This window comes from Triticum aestivum, chromosome 1D (genome assembly GCF_018294505.1).
Source record: "Triticum aestivum cultivar Chinese Spring chromosome 1D, IWGSC CS RefSeq v2.1, whole genome shotgun sequence".
NCBI lineage: Eukaryota > Viridiplantae > Streptophyta > Magnoliopsida > Poales > Poaceae > Triticum > Triticum aestivum.
In genome coordinates, this window is record NC_057796.1 from 420,589,290 (window position 1) to 420,603,104 (window position 13,815).

The 13,815-nt window shown below is 42.1% G+C and overlaps 1 protein-coding gene across 2 annotated transcripts; it reads left to right on the forward strand.

Annotated features, from left to right (window-relative positions):
• The first annotated feature begins 343 nt into the window (after nt 1-343).
• Nucleotides 344-13,433, forward strand: LOC123182551 (protein RNA-directed DNA methylation 3). 2 transcript variants are annotated; one of them, XM_044595159.1, is made up of 22 exons: nt 344-661; nt 2,188-2,426; nt 2,508-2,663; nt 3,084-3,242; nt 3,315-3,398; nt 4,253-4,320; nt 4,428-4,823; nt 5,171-5,219; nt 5,297-5,449; nt 5,744-5,884; nt 5,961-6,027; nt 6,198-6,356; nt 6,429-6,465; nt 6,601-6,659; nt 6,940-6,985; nt 7,611-7,660; nt 9,811-11,073; nt 11,445-11,486; nt 11,573-11,698; nt 11,780-11,833; nt 11,957-12,835; nt 13,043-13,433. In XM_044595159.1, exons 1-22 carry the CDS (start codon nt 415-417, stop codon nt 13,192-13,194), a joined length of 4,626 nt encoding a protein of 1,541 aa, XP_044451094.1. In that variant the 5' UTR covers nt 344-414; the 3' UTR covers nt 13,195-13,433. The 2 variants fall into 2 exon arrangements, with proteins under 2 accessions (XP_044451094.1, XP_044451093.1); XM_044595158.1 differs by having other exon boundaries at nt 345-661; nt 13,040-13,433.
• Nucleotides 13,434-13,815: the final 382 nt, after the last annotated feature.

The following is a 13,815-nucleotide window of genomic DNA, read 5'->3' on the forward strand; positions in this document are numbered from 1 at the left end:
ACCTCGTGGTGAAATGACGAAAATGCCTCGGTGGGGTCGGATATTACGAGGGCTCACAACACAAGGGTAAAAATCCGATGATCGGGATCGCGTTGTAAATCGAATCTGACGGCTCGAGAGGTGCGGTGATTTCTAGGGTTTGCTTTTACCCCCCTCTTAACTTTTGGGATTGCGTGAGAATCCCTTGGGGCCCGCACCACCTACCACCATCGCTTGTTCCCTCCCCACAAAACACAATTATAAACAAATAGAGGGGGCCATTCGAAAGAGGGCACACCTCGGGGGGGGGGGGGGGGGTCCTCCTGGGTTAAAACCATGCCCTCCTCCACCGCACCGCGACACCTGCCGTTCCTCCTCCCCACCCCACCCCATTCCCCACTCCCCACACTCGCTCTGATCCCCTCCGCCCCCACCATGGCGGTGAAGGGGAAGGGCAAGCAGATCGCCACCGACGACCCGGGCTCCTCCTCGGGCTCCAAGCGGCGCGGCGCCGGCCGCGGTGGCGCGGGCCCCTCGTCCTCCTCCGCCAAGCGCCGCCGCGGCCGCTCCGGCGTCCTCCAGTTCGTCGACGACGCCGCCGGCGTCGACGACGAGTACGAGGAGGACGAGGAGGAGGAAGAGGAGGAGGAGGCGGAGGAGTTGCAGGACGACCTCGACGACGGTACGGAACCACGGATCGGCTTTCCCGAGGCGGCGAACCCTACCCATGTTGGTTGGGTGGCATTGATTAGTTGGTTCGGCTGGGGTCTAGGGTTCGGAGCAATGCATTCTCCGTTGTGCTTCGATGTCCTTGTTAGGTCTATGTGCTGATTGGGGTTTTTTGTTTGTCTTTGGTTGGGATTTCGTTGGTTGGGGTTTTTGTTTCCCCATCCTTTAACAGCAGTAATCTCTAGATAGCCGTGGCAAAATTCAACCTAAACCCAGGGTTGCATTTTAGAAGTCCGGTCTTGGGATCCCAACCAATAGATTTCCAGAAGTTCTTGTTTTTTCGGTGTTATGATGCGTGGCCAATTGATTCGCGGTATCGTATTTTTTTCTGGGAATGGAAGGTTTCTAGCAAGCGATTTTGGGAAGTGAAGTGATGATATGTTTATTGGCGTGGTATGACTACAAAGGGGGGTTACGATTTGTTGCTTCTCCTTTTGCTTGAACCACCTGTTAGGAAAGCTCACTTACAATACAGTTTACTGGTACGCAAGTAAGTTTGCTTGCGTACCATAATTTACTAGTGTAGTGTCAAAAAAATTCTTATATTATGGGACAGAAGGAGTACGTGCGATTGAGTTGGTGACCATTGCATTAGCCATCAGGGATAGAGCATGTCTTGTATATATATTGTATTATGTGTCGTTGATGGTTGCCACAGCAGTTTGGATTTTACATGAACCATTGTAATAATGGTTTTAAGATACATAACTATGTTAGCTTTTGCACTTCATTGGATGTGGGTCCTAATCGAGTTGTTTTCTTGCATGAAGTTTGTTGTGAGTTACTAAGTCAGACATGTTAGAGGTCATTGGAGCCTTTTCCTTTTACAATGATGGCACACATTTAGGGGCACATATCAACATTCTGCAGATTTGCAACTTTTTACAAGGACACAAGGGGCAAAATTATTAAATTCATGTTTGTGCACTTGCCCTTGTTTGTCTGTAAGGTGTTTTTTCATAAAAATATGAAATAATCTCAGATTATAAGGGTGACATCTTTTTCGTTCATAATTTTTGAGTAACCAAGGAGTGATAATATTTATAGTTAGTTTCATCTGCTGGCTTTTGTGGTGCATAGTGAGGACTATGTTTATAACTTTATAAGTTGTCACCTTGTGGTCGATCAGGTATCAAGGTGCCTGGGTTGCTGCCCCCCCTTGCTTGCTGTAGTAAAGATAAAAAGGGGAGAGTGGGAAAAATAAAATGGCAAGGGAAGGGAGAGGGATAGATGGTGGGAGGCGAAGGGAGAGGGTGAAAAAGAGGAGAGGAGGCGAGGGGCATGAGGGGTGATTGTAAATAACTGGTTTTGATGTACAGGGTCCATAGACCGGTTATAAAGTTGACGTTTTCTTTTGAACAATTACCAGGGAGTTGTAGGTTCTTTTCCTTTCTAGGCACCAACAATCAGTTTACCTTCACCATCTAAACAATTCTTTTGCAACTTCTGCTGATGTCATCCCACTGATGAATATTGCAGGTTTCTTTACTGCGGGGAGGACAAAAGGTGTAAGAGTTGAAAGGTCACACCCTCTTCCATTTCTTGGAAATGTAAAGGAAGAGGAGCTGAGCGGTGATGAACTTGAGCAATTTATCAATGACCGTTACTCTAATCGTGTGAGATATGCCGGTTATGGTGGCTCTACTGAACAATATGATGATGATGAGTCTACCATGGATGGTGTAAAAGATCCTATCATCTGGAGGGTCAAATGCATGGTTTGTGATTGCTAGATGTTTTGACTTTATGACGTCCTAGCATTTAATAGCCGGAGACTTATTTATGTAGCTGCATTTCAGGTTGGGCGGGAGCGCCAAATGGCTTTCTGCTTCATGCAGAAGTTTCTTCATCTGCAAAAGTTCGGTACCAAAGTGCCAATTATCTCAGCATTCGCACTTGATCATGTGAGAGGATCTGTTTTTGTTGAAGCTGAGAAGGCTTGTGACGTTACTGAGGTACGTAGTTTGATCCTTCCATTAAAGAATAAACATATCCATGCTCCTAAGAACAATTTAAACAACATGAGATGATGTATATCCAGCTATGCATTACACTATGTGGTATCAGATAATATTGGGTGATACTTCAACATCAGATTTGTTAAAGGTTTAAAATGTCTTGTTTTCTCTGTGCATTGCAATTCATTTTTCCTTCTACTTCTCACACACTCCAATTCAATTTTCTCTTCCATATAAATTAATAAAATTGGAAGGTCAGAATGGAGAATAAATGCTTCTCATTGGATATTCGAAAAACAAAATTTATCTACAGTTGATAAAGCTTTCTTCCCCTGTAAGATTTGCCCATTTATATGCTGTACAGAATTTTTTGGTTGCAAAATGACCCACTGACCATATGGGCACCTCTTGCTACAGGCATGCAAAGGATTTTGCGATGTTTATGTAAACCGAACTAGTACTGTCCCAGTAGCTGAAGTTCGTAGCTTGCTATCAACTCGTGCAAAACCATTTGAAGTCTCTCCAGGTACATGGGTGCGCATGAAAAGTGGAAACTATAAAGGAGATCTAGCACAGGTATCATAATAGGGGTGTGGGATATCTTAATATATTCTCAAATTCTTTGTTCATCAATGCCTTTTCTTTTAGGTTGTCAGTGCGGATGATGGGCGGAAAAAAGTGCTGATAAAGCTTATACCAAGAGTTGATCTCCATGCTATTTCAAAAAAATTCGTAATGCTCTTACACCTTTGTCTGCATCCTAAATTTTCATTATTGCAGTGAAAGCTCTGGAACTTTTTTATTGGCTTGAGTTCAATTTATGCCTGCTTATGCCATCCGGTTTTGTAGTTTGATAATACTTCCTGTAGCTGCAAACTTGTTTTGTTGAACTTGTTGCCTTTCAATCATGAGATTATGTCTGCTGATTTTTACTATGTATTGGTCTCTACTTCCTGTAACTCTTGCGTCGCCATTTGCCAGCAGTGATGAACTATGTACTGCATTTAAGTTTGTATTTATTGGGGGCTTTAGCATCAAGCTCAGACCTTTGTCCTAGAAACTTAATTTTCATATTATTTTATAGCACAATAGAAATTATGACACGTGAGCCCTTGCGATGTGCATTGCCTGTGATACCATGTGACCTGAATGTTTAATTCTATTCATGTGCTTGTTAACAACTACTCCCTCCGTTCCTAAATATTTGTCTTTCTAGAGATTTCAATAAGTGACTACATACGGAGCAAAATGAGTGAATCTACACTCTAAAATATGTCTATATACATCCGTATGTGGTAACCATTTAAAACCTCTAGAAAGACAAATATTTAGGAACGGAGGGAGTACTTCCTCCAATCATGAATATAAGGTGTTATAACTTTTTTCTGAATCGGATTTCTGTAGACACATTTTTAGTGTGTTTGTTCACTCATTTCAGTTCGTATGTAGTCCATATTGAAATACCCAAAACATCTTATATTTATGAACGGAGGGAGTATTTCTTTTCACTTCCCCTTTGCATCTTGTATGGCTGACAGTTGGAATTACCACTACGGAACTCATGTTATGTGCGTTGGCTTTTGCAGGGTGGTGCTATTCCCCTAAAAGGTGCGGCAGTTCCTGCACCGCGACTAATCAGCTCGCAGGAGCTAGAGTAAATGCTTCTGTCCAATGTTTCTTTGTCCCACACCCAGTAGCCTTCTGCTACCATTTGTTTCTAATCAGGCTCTGCCATTGTTTCCATGATCTTGTTGATCCTAGGTTCTTTGGACCTCATATCGAAAGTAAGCGTGATCGTCAGACTGGTGATGTTTTTGAAGTGCTTGATGGTCTGATGTTCAAAGATGGTTTCCTGTATAAGCGAGTTGCACTTAGTTCTTTGATTTACTGGGGGATACAACCAACGGATACCGAGATTCTCAAGTTCTCTTCTAGTCCAAGCATTAAAAGTTCTGCCGATGACATGGATTGGGTCTCTGGCATCTATGGTCATAATAAGAAAAGAAATGTGCCCAGAGAACCGGATATGAAGAAATCAGCATCTTCTAAAGACAAAAGCTCCAAGGCATCAAATCTTAAAGGTTCCACTTCTACTGAAAACTGTGACGATGATGACGATGATGCTCAATTCAACCTCCACGATCTTGTAACCTTTGGGTGAGTCTCTGTTTTCTGGTTTTTATTCACTAGTCACTATCAACTACTCCCTCTGTTCCAAATTATTTGAAGTTCTGGCTTTGTCCTAAGTCAAACTTCTTTAAGTTTGGCCAAGTCTAGAGAATAATGTATCAACAGCCACAGCACAAAATCAGCTTCATCATAAAAATGTACTTTCGTACTATATATATTTGATGTTGTAGTTATTAGCACATTTTCCTATAGACTTGGTCAAATTTCTTTTAAGTTTTGACTTGGGACAAAGCTTGAACTTCAAATAATTTTGAACGGAAGGAGTAAGTACTTGCTACAGGATGCAATAATTATTTCTATTTCCTAATGAGCAGCCGAAAAGATTTTGGAGTGATTATTGCTGTTGAGAAAGATGGTTTTAAGGTAGTATTCTTCTCATGCACTCTCGAGTTCCGCATTTTTGTGTCGTACCATTCTAAGAATGATTGGTTTTCTCGTAGATTTTAAAAGGTGGCCCTGAAGGATCTGCTGTGACAGTTAGAAAGCAAGATATTAAGAAAGGAATTGTAGACAAAATGTTTACAGCTGTTGACCATCAGAACAAGTCAATATCCATGAATGACACTGTTAAAGTTCTGGAAGGACCAGTTCAGGTGAAATTTTTATTTCCATTCAATCAGGAGTCTGCTATTATGAAGTGTCTTATTTTCTGGGCAGTATGTGGAATTATGCATTTTTTTCTTCTATTGATTAAAATGATTGGTGTATTGAATGTACTTTTGTCAAGTATCTGCTAATTGTTCTAACCTTGCAGTTTGTAAGATGAGTTTTTGTTCTACTAACATGCTCCATAGCTGCAAATTATGATTTTGCAGTTCCTGTAATTATTTAATAAACCAATTCCTTCCGTCTGGCACCTTTTTGATCTGTTTGATGTTATCTTGCAGGGCAAGCAAGGAGTTGTTAAACACTTGTATATGGGAATACTTTTTATATATGATGAAAGCGAAAGTGAGAACAATGGATTTTTCTGTGCTCAGTGTGGGTCATGTGAAAATGTCAAGAAAAGGAGGGACGTGACAAATTCGGTATGTTTAATGCACTATGTCCACTTGTCAATGAATCAGAAATGTTCTTTTGGTCACTTTGTTTTTGATGTATCAGGACAACCCTGTTCCCATGTTCTCGGAGTCAGCTTTCATATCATCCGAGCAAAATGAACAACGAAATAGTAAGTGTTCCATGATATTTTTCTATGTATTGTCGTTTGAAGTTTATCATCCGAGCAAAATGAACAACGAAATAGTAAGTGTTCCATGATTTTTTTCTATGTATTGTCGTTTGAAGTTTGATGTTTGTCAGCAGAAGTTAAGTTCTGTTCTGATTTCCTTGATCATACAGATGAAAGGCCTTACAGGGCACCCAGAGAACAACTCTTCCAAGTCGGAGAGGTGCTGCGTTTTCGAAGGGGTCCTTTGAAGGGTTATCTCTGCCGTGTAGTTCGGATATTTAGAAATGATGTAACTGTTAAGCTAGATTCTCTACTGAAGATTGTTACAGGTTAGTTTGTAAATATGCTTGTACTGGAGCCATTCTATGGACAATGCCTTACTCTTTTGTATTATGTTGCAGTGCAAGCAGAGTTTCTCTCAGTCCCAACTAAAAGAGGGTAAGCAGACAAATCATGTTTCAAGCTTCTCTTACTTATTGTTGCTTGTTTTAGTGACGTGTGACTGCATGAGTAGTCATTGATGTATAATTTCATTTCCACATTTGCTTCTCATTGTGTTATATGTCACACCAGGGATAACTCGTCCAGTGCTCCATCTGGTAACTTTGGAACTCAGGATACACCATTCACCGGTAAGTTTGTGTTCATATGTATACCAGTTATTTGTACTTGCTAGATTAGTTTCTATTGCGTGTACAAGGGAAAAGTGTTGCCGATCTTCTCCAAAACTATTTGCGGTGGACCTACTGCCTATAATGAGACCTCATAAGTTTTTAAGATGTGAGAAACTGAAAACTGAATGTAGAACTGTTTATAAGGTGTAGAAGACTTTTTTTAATTATAGCACCTCATAAGTTTGGTCTTGTAATACATTCTTTTTGTTACTTACATTGATTCTAAATTTATTTTCAGAAGCTGCTAAAACCTCATGGGACAATGGATTTGCATCTCTTGGCAGGTTTGTTTCATATTTTTCAGTTCCTTGCTGGTTTCTTTTAAACAAGCCGAACTGGGTTAGGGGATGGGAGCAGTTTAGAGCTACCCATCCATCAAAATGGTGTTGTGAGGTTGACTTGCTAATGTAACTGCTACCAACCATGAGAAAAAGGTTACTAACGAAGGGTAGCAACCTTAACCTTTCGTTGAACTTACTTTGTCGTTTTTGTGTAATGCTATCATTTATACGCAATTATATTTTTCATAGTCACGTTCCAAAATATAAGGTGCATATTTTTTTTTGAGAAGTCAATCTTCTCTATGTTTTGAGCAAGTTTATAGAGAAAAATATCGATATCTAGAATACTAATTCAGATCATTATGTTCATTATGAAATATATTTCATATTTATTTATTTGCTAAATGTTTATATTTTTTCTATGAACCTAGTCAAACATGGACATGTTGGAGTTTGGAAAAAATAATACACTGTTTTGGAATGGCGGGAGTATTAAATTCTTTCTTGTTGGGATCACTACATTTACAGAATCTGTACAATATCGCTCGGAGGAATAAATGGCCTGTGTACCTATTATTTGCATCAGTACTAATTACCAGTCACATAATAGTTTTATTATCTGCTGCAGTGATTCTTGGCAACCTTTTTCAAGTTCTGCGTTACCAGCCCAGAATGCAGGTAATATGTAGTGTTAGGCCTACCCTTTGCCTTCCTATTTGGTAGCATGGTTGGGAGCCTCCCTTTTTCGTATAATTTGGAGCTTCATTGATTTTTGTGTTGTTTGATCACAATGATAGTTCATCACTGCATCATTTTTATCCATTGGAAATGCTTGCCAGAATATCAGACATCTCATCAGCTATCCAGTCTGTAATTTAAATAAGGCCTTGAATTGGTGCAAGAAGTGGACCAATTAAGGGATAGGTTTGGCCCAGTAGGAGTGGTATGAGACATATCAATTTAGTTTGTGTGCGGGTCAACAGTACTAACAGGCAGGATGGAAAGGGGCATTTCCTCATAAACAAATCACAAATTAACTTGTCTGTATAAGAGGTTCATTCTGGTTAGAAGATTATTAATCAAAAAATGTTGCAGTAGATGATTATGTTGTAGAAGGGTTGCCAAGTTTTCCAACTTCTCTAACCCTTCGACCGGCATGTTTTTATTTTGCCATCTTTAATATTGCACAGATCATTTACATATGTTGCATCTACACATTACGTGTCCGTATTTGGATATATTAGAGACTTGTATTGCTTTCTTGTGATAAATATTCCCTAAAAAATATAATTATTTATATAGTACTCCCTCTGTTCCTAAATACAAGTCTTTTTAAAGATTTCAATATGGACTACATACGGATGTATATAGACGTAGTTTAGAGTGCAGATTCACTCATTTGCTCTGTATGTAGTCCATATTGGAATCTCTACAAAGACTTATATTTAGGAACAGAGGGAGTATGTTGCAGCAATGTCTTGTGTCATCAAAATATAACAACTGGTATTTACATGCGTTGCAGCAATTATTCGTAAGCATTGCAATTTATAAACCTACATTTTACGCCTTTGCACTAGGGAGTTGGGGATATATTATGTGTAAGTTGATACATGTATAAAGTAGTCATGCATACAATAATTGTCCACTATTCAAAGGCAAGTTCTTATTTGATGTTCTTATACCCTCTAGAATAATCTTTACACCTCTTATCATCTGTCAACCACACTCCATCAGCTATGCTATCTACTAGAGTTTACTGGATGTTGCACGTGTAACACCATGCTCTACTCATGTCAAGAGCTTGTTTGTCCCCTGATTCATCTGATCATAAGGCTACAGAGTACTCCCTCTGTCCGGAATTACTTGTCGCTCAAACGGAGTAGTAGTATCATTTATGGTAAAGCTGTGAGTGGATAAAAAACTGCATGGGTTAGTTCATAGGGGACTTGCTTCCGAGGAAAGGAAACTCGGGCTTTAAAACTGGATGGCACTGGATTTTTCTAGGTTGTTATAGATTTGGATGAGCACATGCCCACACAGTTAACAGACAATTTTGCCTTCTCTTTATGTCACTGTTGAGCTGCATCATGTGGTATAAAACAAAACCAGCAACACAAGTATGGCTTCAAATTCTAAGTCATGATATTAGCTATAGAAATAAGTTTAGTCCAGAATATCAAGGTTATTTCCTTTGTCTGATTTGCTCACTAAGGTGGCTGGTTCAGTTTCTGTTTATAAAAAAGCAGTTGGTATCACCCTTCCTCTGTGTGTTGTGCGTGTTATCAGTAGAGTCCAGATAACTGTGGACTGAGGGTAGATATATGTCGTAAAATCCGCGATACGTTAATACTGTGCCTGTAGTGTCATTGTTTTTAAGGCGGTAAGGCGACCTAAGGCGAGCACCACCCGCTCTAGCGCCTAGGCGACGCCTAAGCGCCTAAGGCGGGCATATTTGTAAGGCGCTGACCGGGCGCCTTATCGCCTAAGCGTCCAAGGCAGGACGCCTTAAAAACAATGTGTAGTGTAGCAAATAATGTCTTGCATATTGGTTTCTAATGGGTGTAACTGGTAACTTTTTTTTTTTTGCATCAATGAATGCACCTTGAGCCTTGAAGATAAGCACACAGTAGGATTTTATGTCATGGTGCATTGTAAAGCATTAGAGGGATGCAAAGCGTGTACATTCATCTGTAGTATAATCTTGATTTTCAGTTTCTAGGAAGTAAAAAATATCATATTTCTGCAGGAGTGACAAATCTTATGTGGAAAGTTTCCTCTATCTTGAGGTTTTTATAATTTTGCTGATTCAGTAATTTCTACATCTTCAGATGGAGAAACAGAAGCTGATCCCTGGTCTAAGAAACCAACATCTTCTGCTGATGGTGATTCTGATCCATGGGGTAACAAAACAACATCTGCAGCTGTTGATATGTGGAACAACAGCACTACACAAAAGGAAAGCTCCACTGACAATGCCTGGGGTAAAGAAGCCGGAGGTGGTGGATTTGATGCTGGTGGCAGCTCTTGGGGTGGAGGAGCAGTCAACAAGGATAGTGAAAAGAGTGGCAACTGGGGTGAGGCGTGCAAGCAGGTGGACATGGCAACTGGTGGTGATACAGATCCTTGGGGCAGTAAGGTCAAAGAAGTAGTTACGAAAGAAGCAGATAGCTGGGAGAAGTCATCATGGTCACCAGAGAAGAAGTTGGAGGGTGATGGTCAAGGATGGGGCCAACCTTTTGGCAAGTCAAACCAAGATCAAGAAAAAGGCACAGTTCCGAAAGATGCAGACAAGGGTGGGTCTTGGGATACCGCTGTTGCTATTTGTGTTGGCTCAGATGATAATGATGCCTGGGCTAAATCTGCTGCTTTGCCTGTTGCTCAAGATGATGCTTGGGGGAAGTCAAAAGAGTCGGGCCAAAACAGTGGCTCTGGAGGTTGGGATACTGTTGCTGTGGGCCAAGGACAAGATGAAGCATGGGGCAATCCAAAAGATTCAGGTGCCAAGTCTGAAGAAACAAATAATGGAAGTGGGAACTGGAACAAAGCTGGCTCATCAGACCAAGTTGGTGGCAGTGATTGGGGTAAACCGACTGGCGGTGCTGGTTCATCAAGCTGGAACAAGGGAGAGGCAGCTGAGGGGGATAATCAGAATAGCACCTGGAGCAGACCTGCTGGAAACTTTGAAGGTGGCCGTGGGTTCGGGCGAGGACGTGGGAGAGGCCGGGGCCGGGAATCTTGGGATTCTGGTGACAGAAATGACGAAGAAAGCTGGAAGGGCTCATGGCGTAATGACAGTTCTGCAAAGCCCTCTTGGGGGTCTGATACACAGGTAGGTAATGAAGGTGGAGATTCTGGTGGATACCGTGGGAGGGGAAGAGGGAGGGGCCAATATGGAGGACGAGGGGGAGGAAGAGACAATGGTTGGAGAAATGGAGATCGAGGTAGTTCTGAGTTTGGAAAGGAAAGGAGCAGTAGTGATACACCAAACTGGGGAAGCAGTCAGCCTTGGAGTGCCAATGAAGGCACCAAGCCATGTGATGAAAATCAGACTCCCGCTTGGAACTCCTCGGAGGATAAAAAACTGTCTGGAGGTGAGCAGCCCCATTCAGAGTTGTAGCTTTATTAATGATCATTGTTGGTAAATGTGTACTTCTATGTTCTGGATCACATACATCAAATTTGATATTCTCCATAAAAAATTCCGTCAATGCCATACATATTTTAATCTCATGCTACTTTAATGATGTTCAACAGGAATACACAAGTAAATATCTCATGCTGCTTAGAATTGTGCCTCTTTTATTACTCTTGATTGACTAGCTGACTGTGAGTGTTGGACACATTGATCCTTTGGCTTTAGCAAGATGACTTCTATTGGATGTGCTGATTATTGGTAGTATTTAAAATCGTGGCACAAGTACTCGATATGCTGCAAGTTTCACTCTTATATGCTCTTGTGTAGGCGAGCAAGGTGATCCTTGGGCGAGCAAGGTGACTGCCAAAGGTGATGAAGATATAATTGGAATGACCATTTTGTATTTGGTTTGATGCTTCGAGCTATAGTTATGTGCTGACTTCTGTATCTTGTAGGCCAAGAACAACAAACTGATGCTTGGTCAAGCAAGGCTGCAGGTGCTGAGAACAATGATGGCTGGAATACGAAGGCGAAAGAGTCTTCCTGTACCACTGGGGCAAAATGGGAGGATGCTGCATCAGGTAGTTCTGAAGCAAAGTTGTTCTTTTTTGCTTGATAGTTGATGTATGTACCACAAGCTTATCTTTTGTTCTCATGTTTAGGTGAAAAACAACAAGATGATCTGTGGTCAAACAAGACCAGCTCTACTACTAAAGGTGCTTAGGGACTAATTCAATTGATCATATTTGATACCCTGCTTGACATTTGGGCTAAACTTTGATTATATTTTCCTTGTGGCACCTTGCGGTGCTTGTATTTGATTCTCTCGGTGGGCAAAGAGCAAGAAACTGATCCGTGGGCAAGCAAGGTGTCTTCTACTGCAGCAGAGGAAAAAGCTGACCCCTGGAGTACTAAAGGGGGCAATGGGAATGATGGGGGTTGGAACAATGCTGGCTCGTCTTCTTGGGGCAAACCAAGTTCCTCAAGTGGAGATCAAGAACCTGCTTGGAACAAGCCAAAATATGGTGATGATAATGCTGGATATGGTAGGGGTGGATTTGGACGTGGGAATCGTGGCAGAGGTAGGGGAAGGTTTGGGGACAGTGGATCTTCATGGAATGGAGGAGGCAACACAAATGATGGATCAGGTGGAGGAAGGTCTGAAGATCAGTGGAACAGTAGGGATTCCGATGGTGGCAGAGGAAGGGGTAGAGGCCGCTTTGGTCGAGGTGATCGCAATCAAGGTAACAACTTTGGGTCAGGAGACGGGGATGGTGGCAGTTGGGGCTCTGGCAGGGGAAACAGAGGCCGTGGTGGTGGTTACAGAAACAATGGAAATGACAACAATGAGGGAAGGGCCTCCAGTCAAGACCGAGGTGGTGGCTGGTCTCACTCTTCGGCCTGGAATGCTGATAAAAAGGGAAGCACTGAAGAGGATCAATCTTTCTCAAAGGGCAAGTCCAGCTGGGGGAGTGGCAACAACGATAGCTGGGGAGCTCCAAAACCATCTGGTGGAGATGATCAGGCAGGAAAGAAGGATGGAAACAACACCTGGAGTCAAAACAAGCCATTTTCTGGCGATGGGTCCTCTATCCTGGGCCAGTGGGCTCCTGCTGGCGGCACCACCGCTGGTACTGGAGGATCCGCAGGCGGAGGAGGATCATGGGGAAAGAGCAATGAAGATAGCTGGAATTCTTCAAAAGGAACTGGAGGCTCAGGTATGACCACTTAAGGATCCTTCACCGCAAAGAGTGAAAGACTCCATTTTGTTTTAGCTAAGTGCTTTTGCCTTTTTATGCCCCCTGGCATTCATCAATTTTCTCCCACTTCAGTCTGTTCAATGCCCCTGTCTATTGACATTTCTTATGCTAATCTCACAATCCAATTCGAAGCGCTAAACTCTGTCTTCCATGCCATTTCAGAAGGTGGTTCGAAGAAGGAAGGATCCTGGGACAAGGCCGAAGGGGGCGGGAGCCAAGGCGGCGGTGGCGGCAGTTCCTGGGACAAGGCGGCCAGTGGCGGATGGGACAGCAACAAGGGCGGGGATGCCGGCAATGGTGGGGGCAGTGGGTGGTAAGCTTGTTCCAGAATCAGCTGTGCCTGATTTTGGTGTGTACATAAGGGTTAGCGCTATGCACGTCTCGGCGCTCTAGCACCCTGTGCTGGTTGGTTCCATTGGCCATGCTAACTGAACCTTTAGAAGAACATGGCCTAGCTGGGCAAAACGTCCCCTCATGCTGGCAGTAATATACTAGTAGTGCCAGCAGAACGTTTCGTGGTACCTGCAGTAACTTATATAAGTACCTTATTATATCCCATCGTGTCTGAGATTTGCATGTGGTCTTTGACTGGTTGCTATTGCTCTGTGATGGCGATGCCCTGGGTTGGATGCAAGTGTATTTTCACAAGTAGCTCTGAGCTTTTTATGAGTGTTTTCATTTCCACTGGCTTAGTTCGATTCTCTACTGTCTACGGTGACACTAGTTTTTAGAAATAGATCCATATGAGAAACACATTTCAAAATAAAAACCTGCTCTGTGTTTCTCCCGACATGTTCATCTCTTTTGTGTAGCCTACAAATGACTTAACACTTTTGGTCAAAGTTTGTGGATATAAAAGGGCATCTAAGAACACGATGGATTTTTCTGGAGGCTTCTAACTATGTAATTTCTTTGTTATTTTAAAAACTTGGTCCATG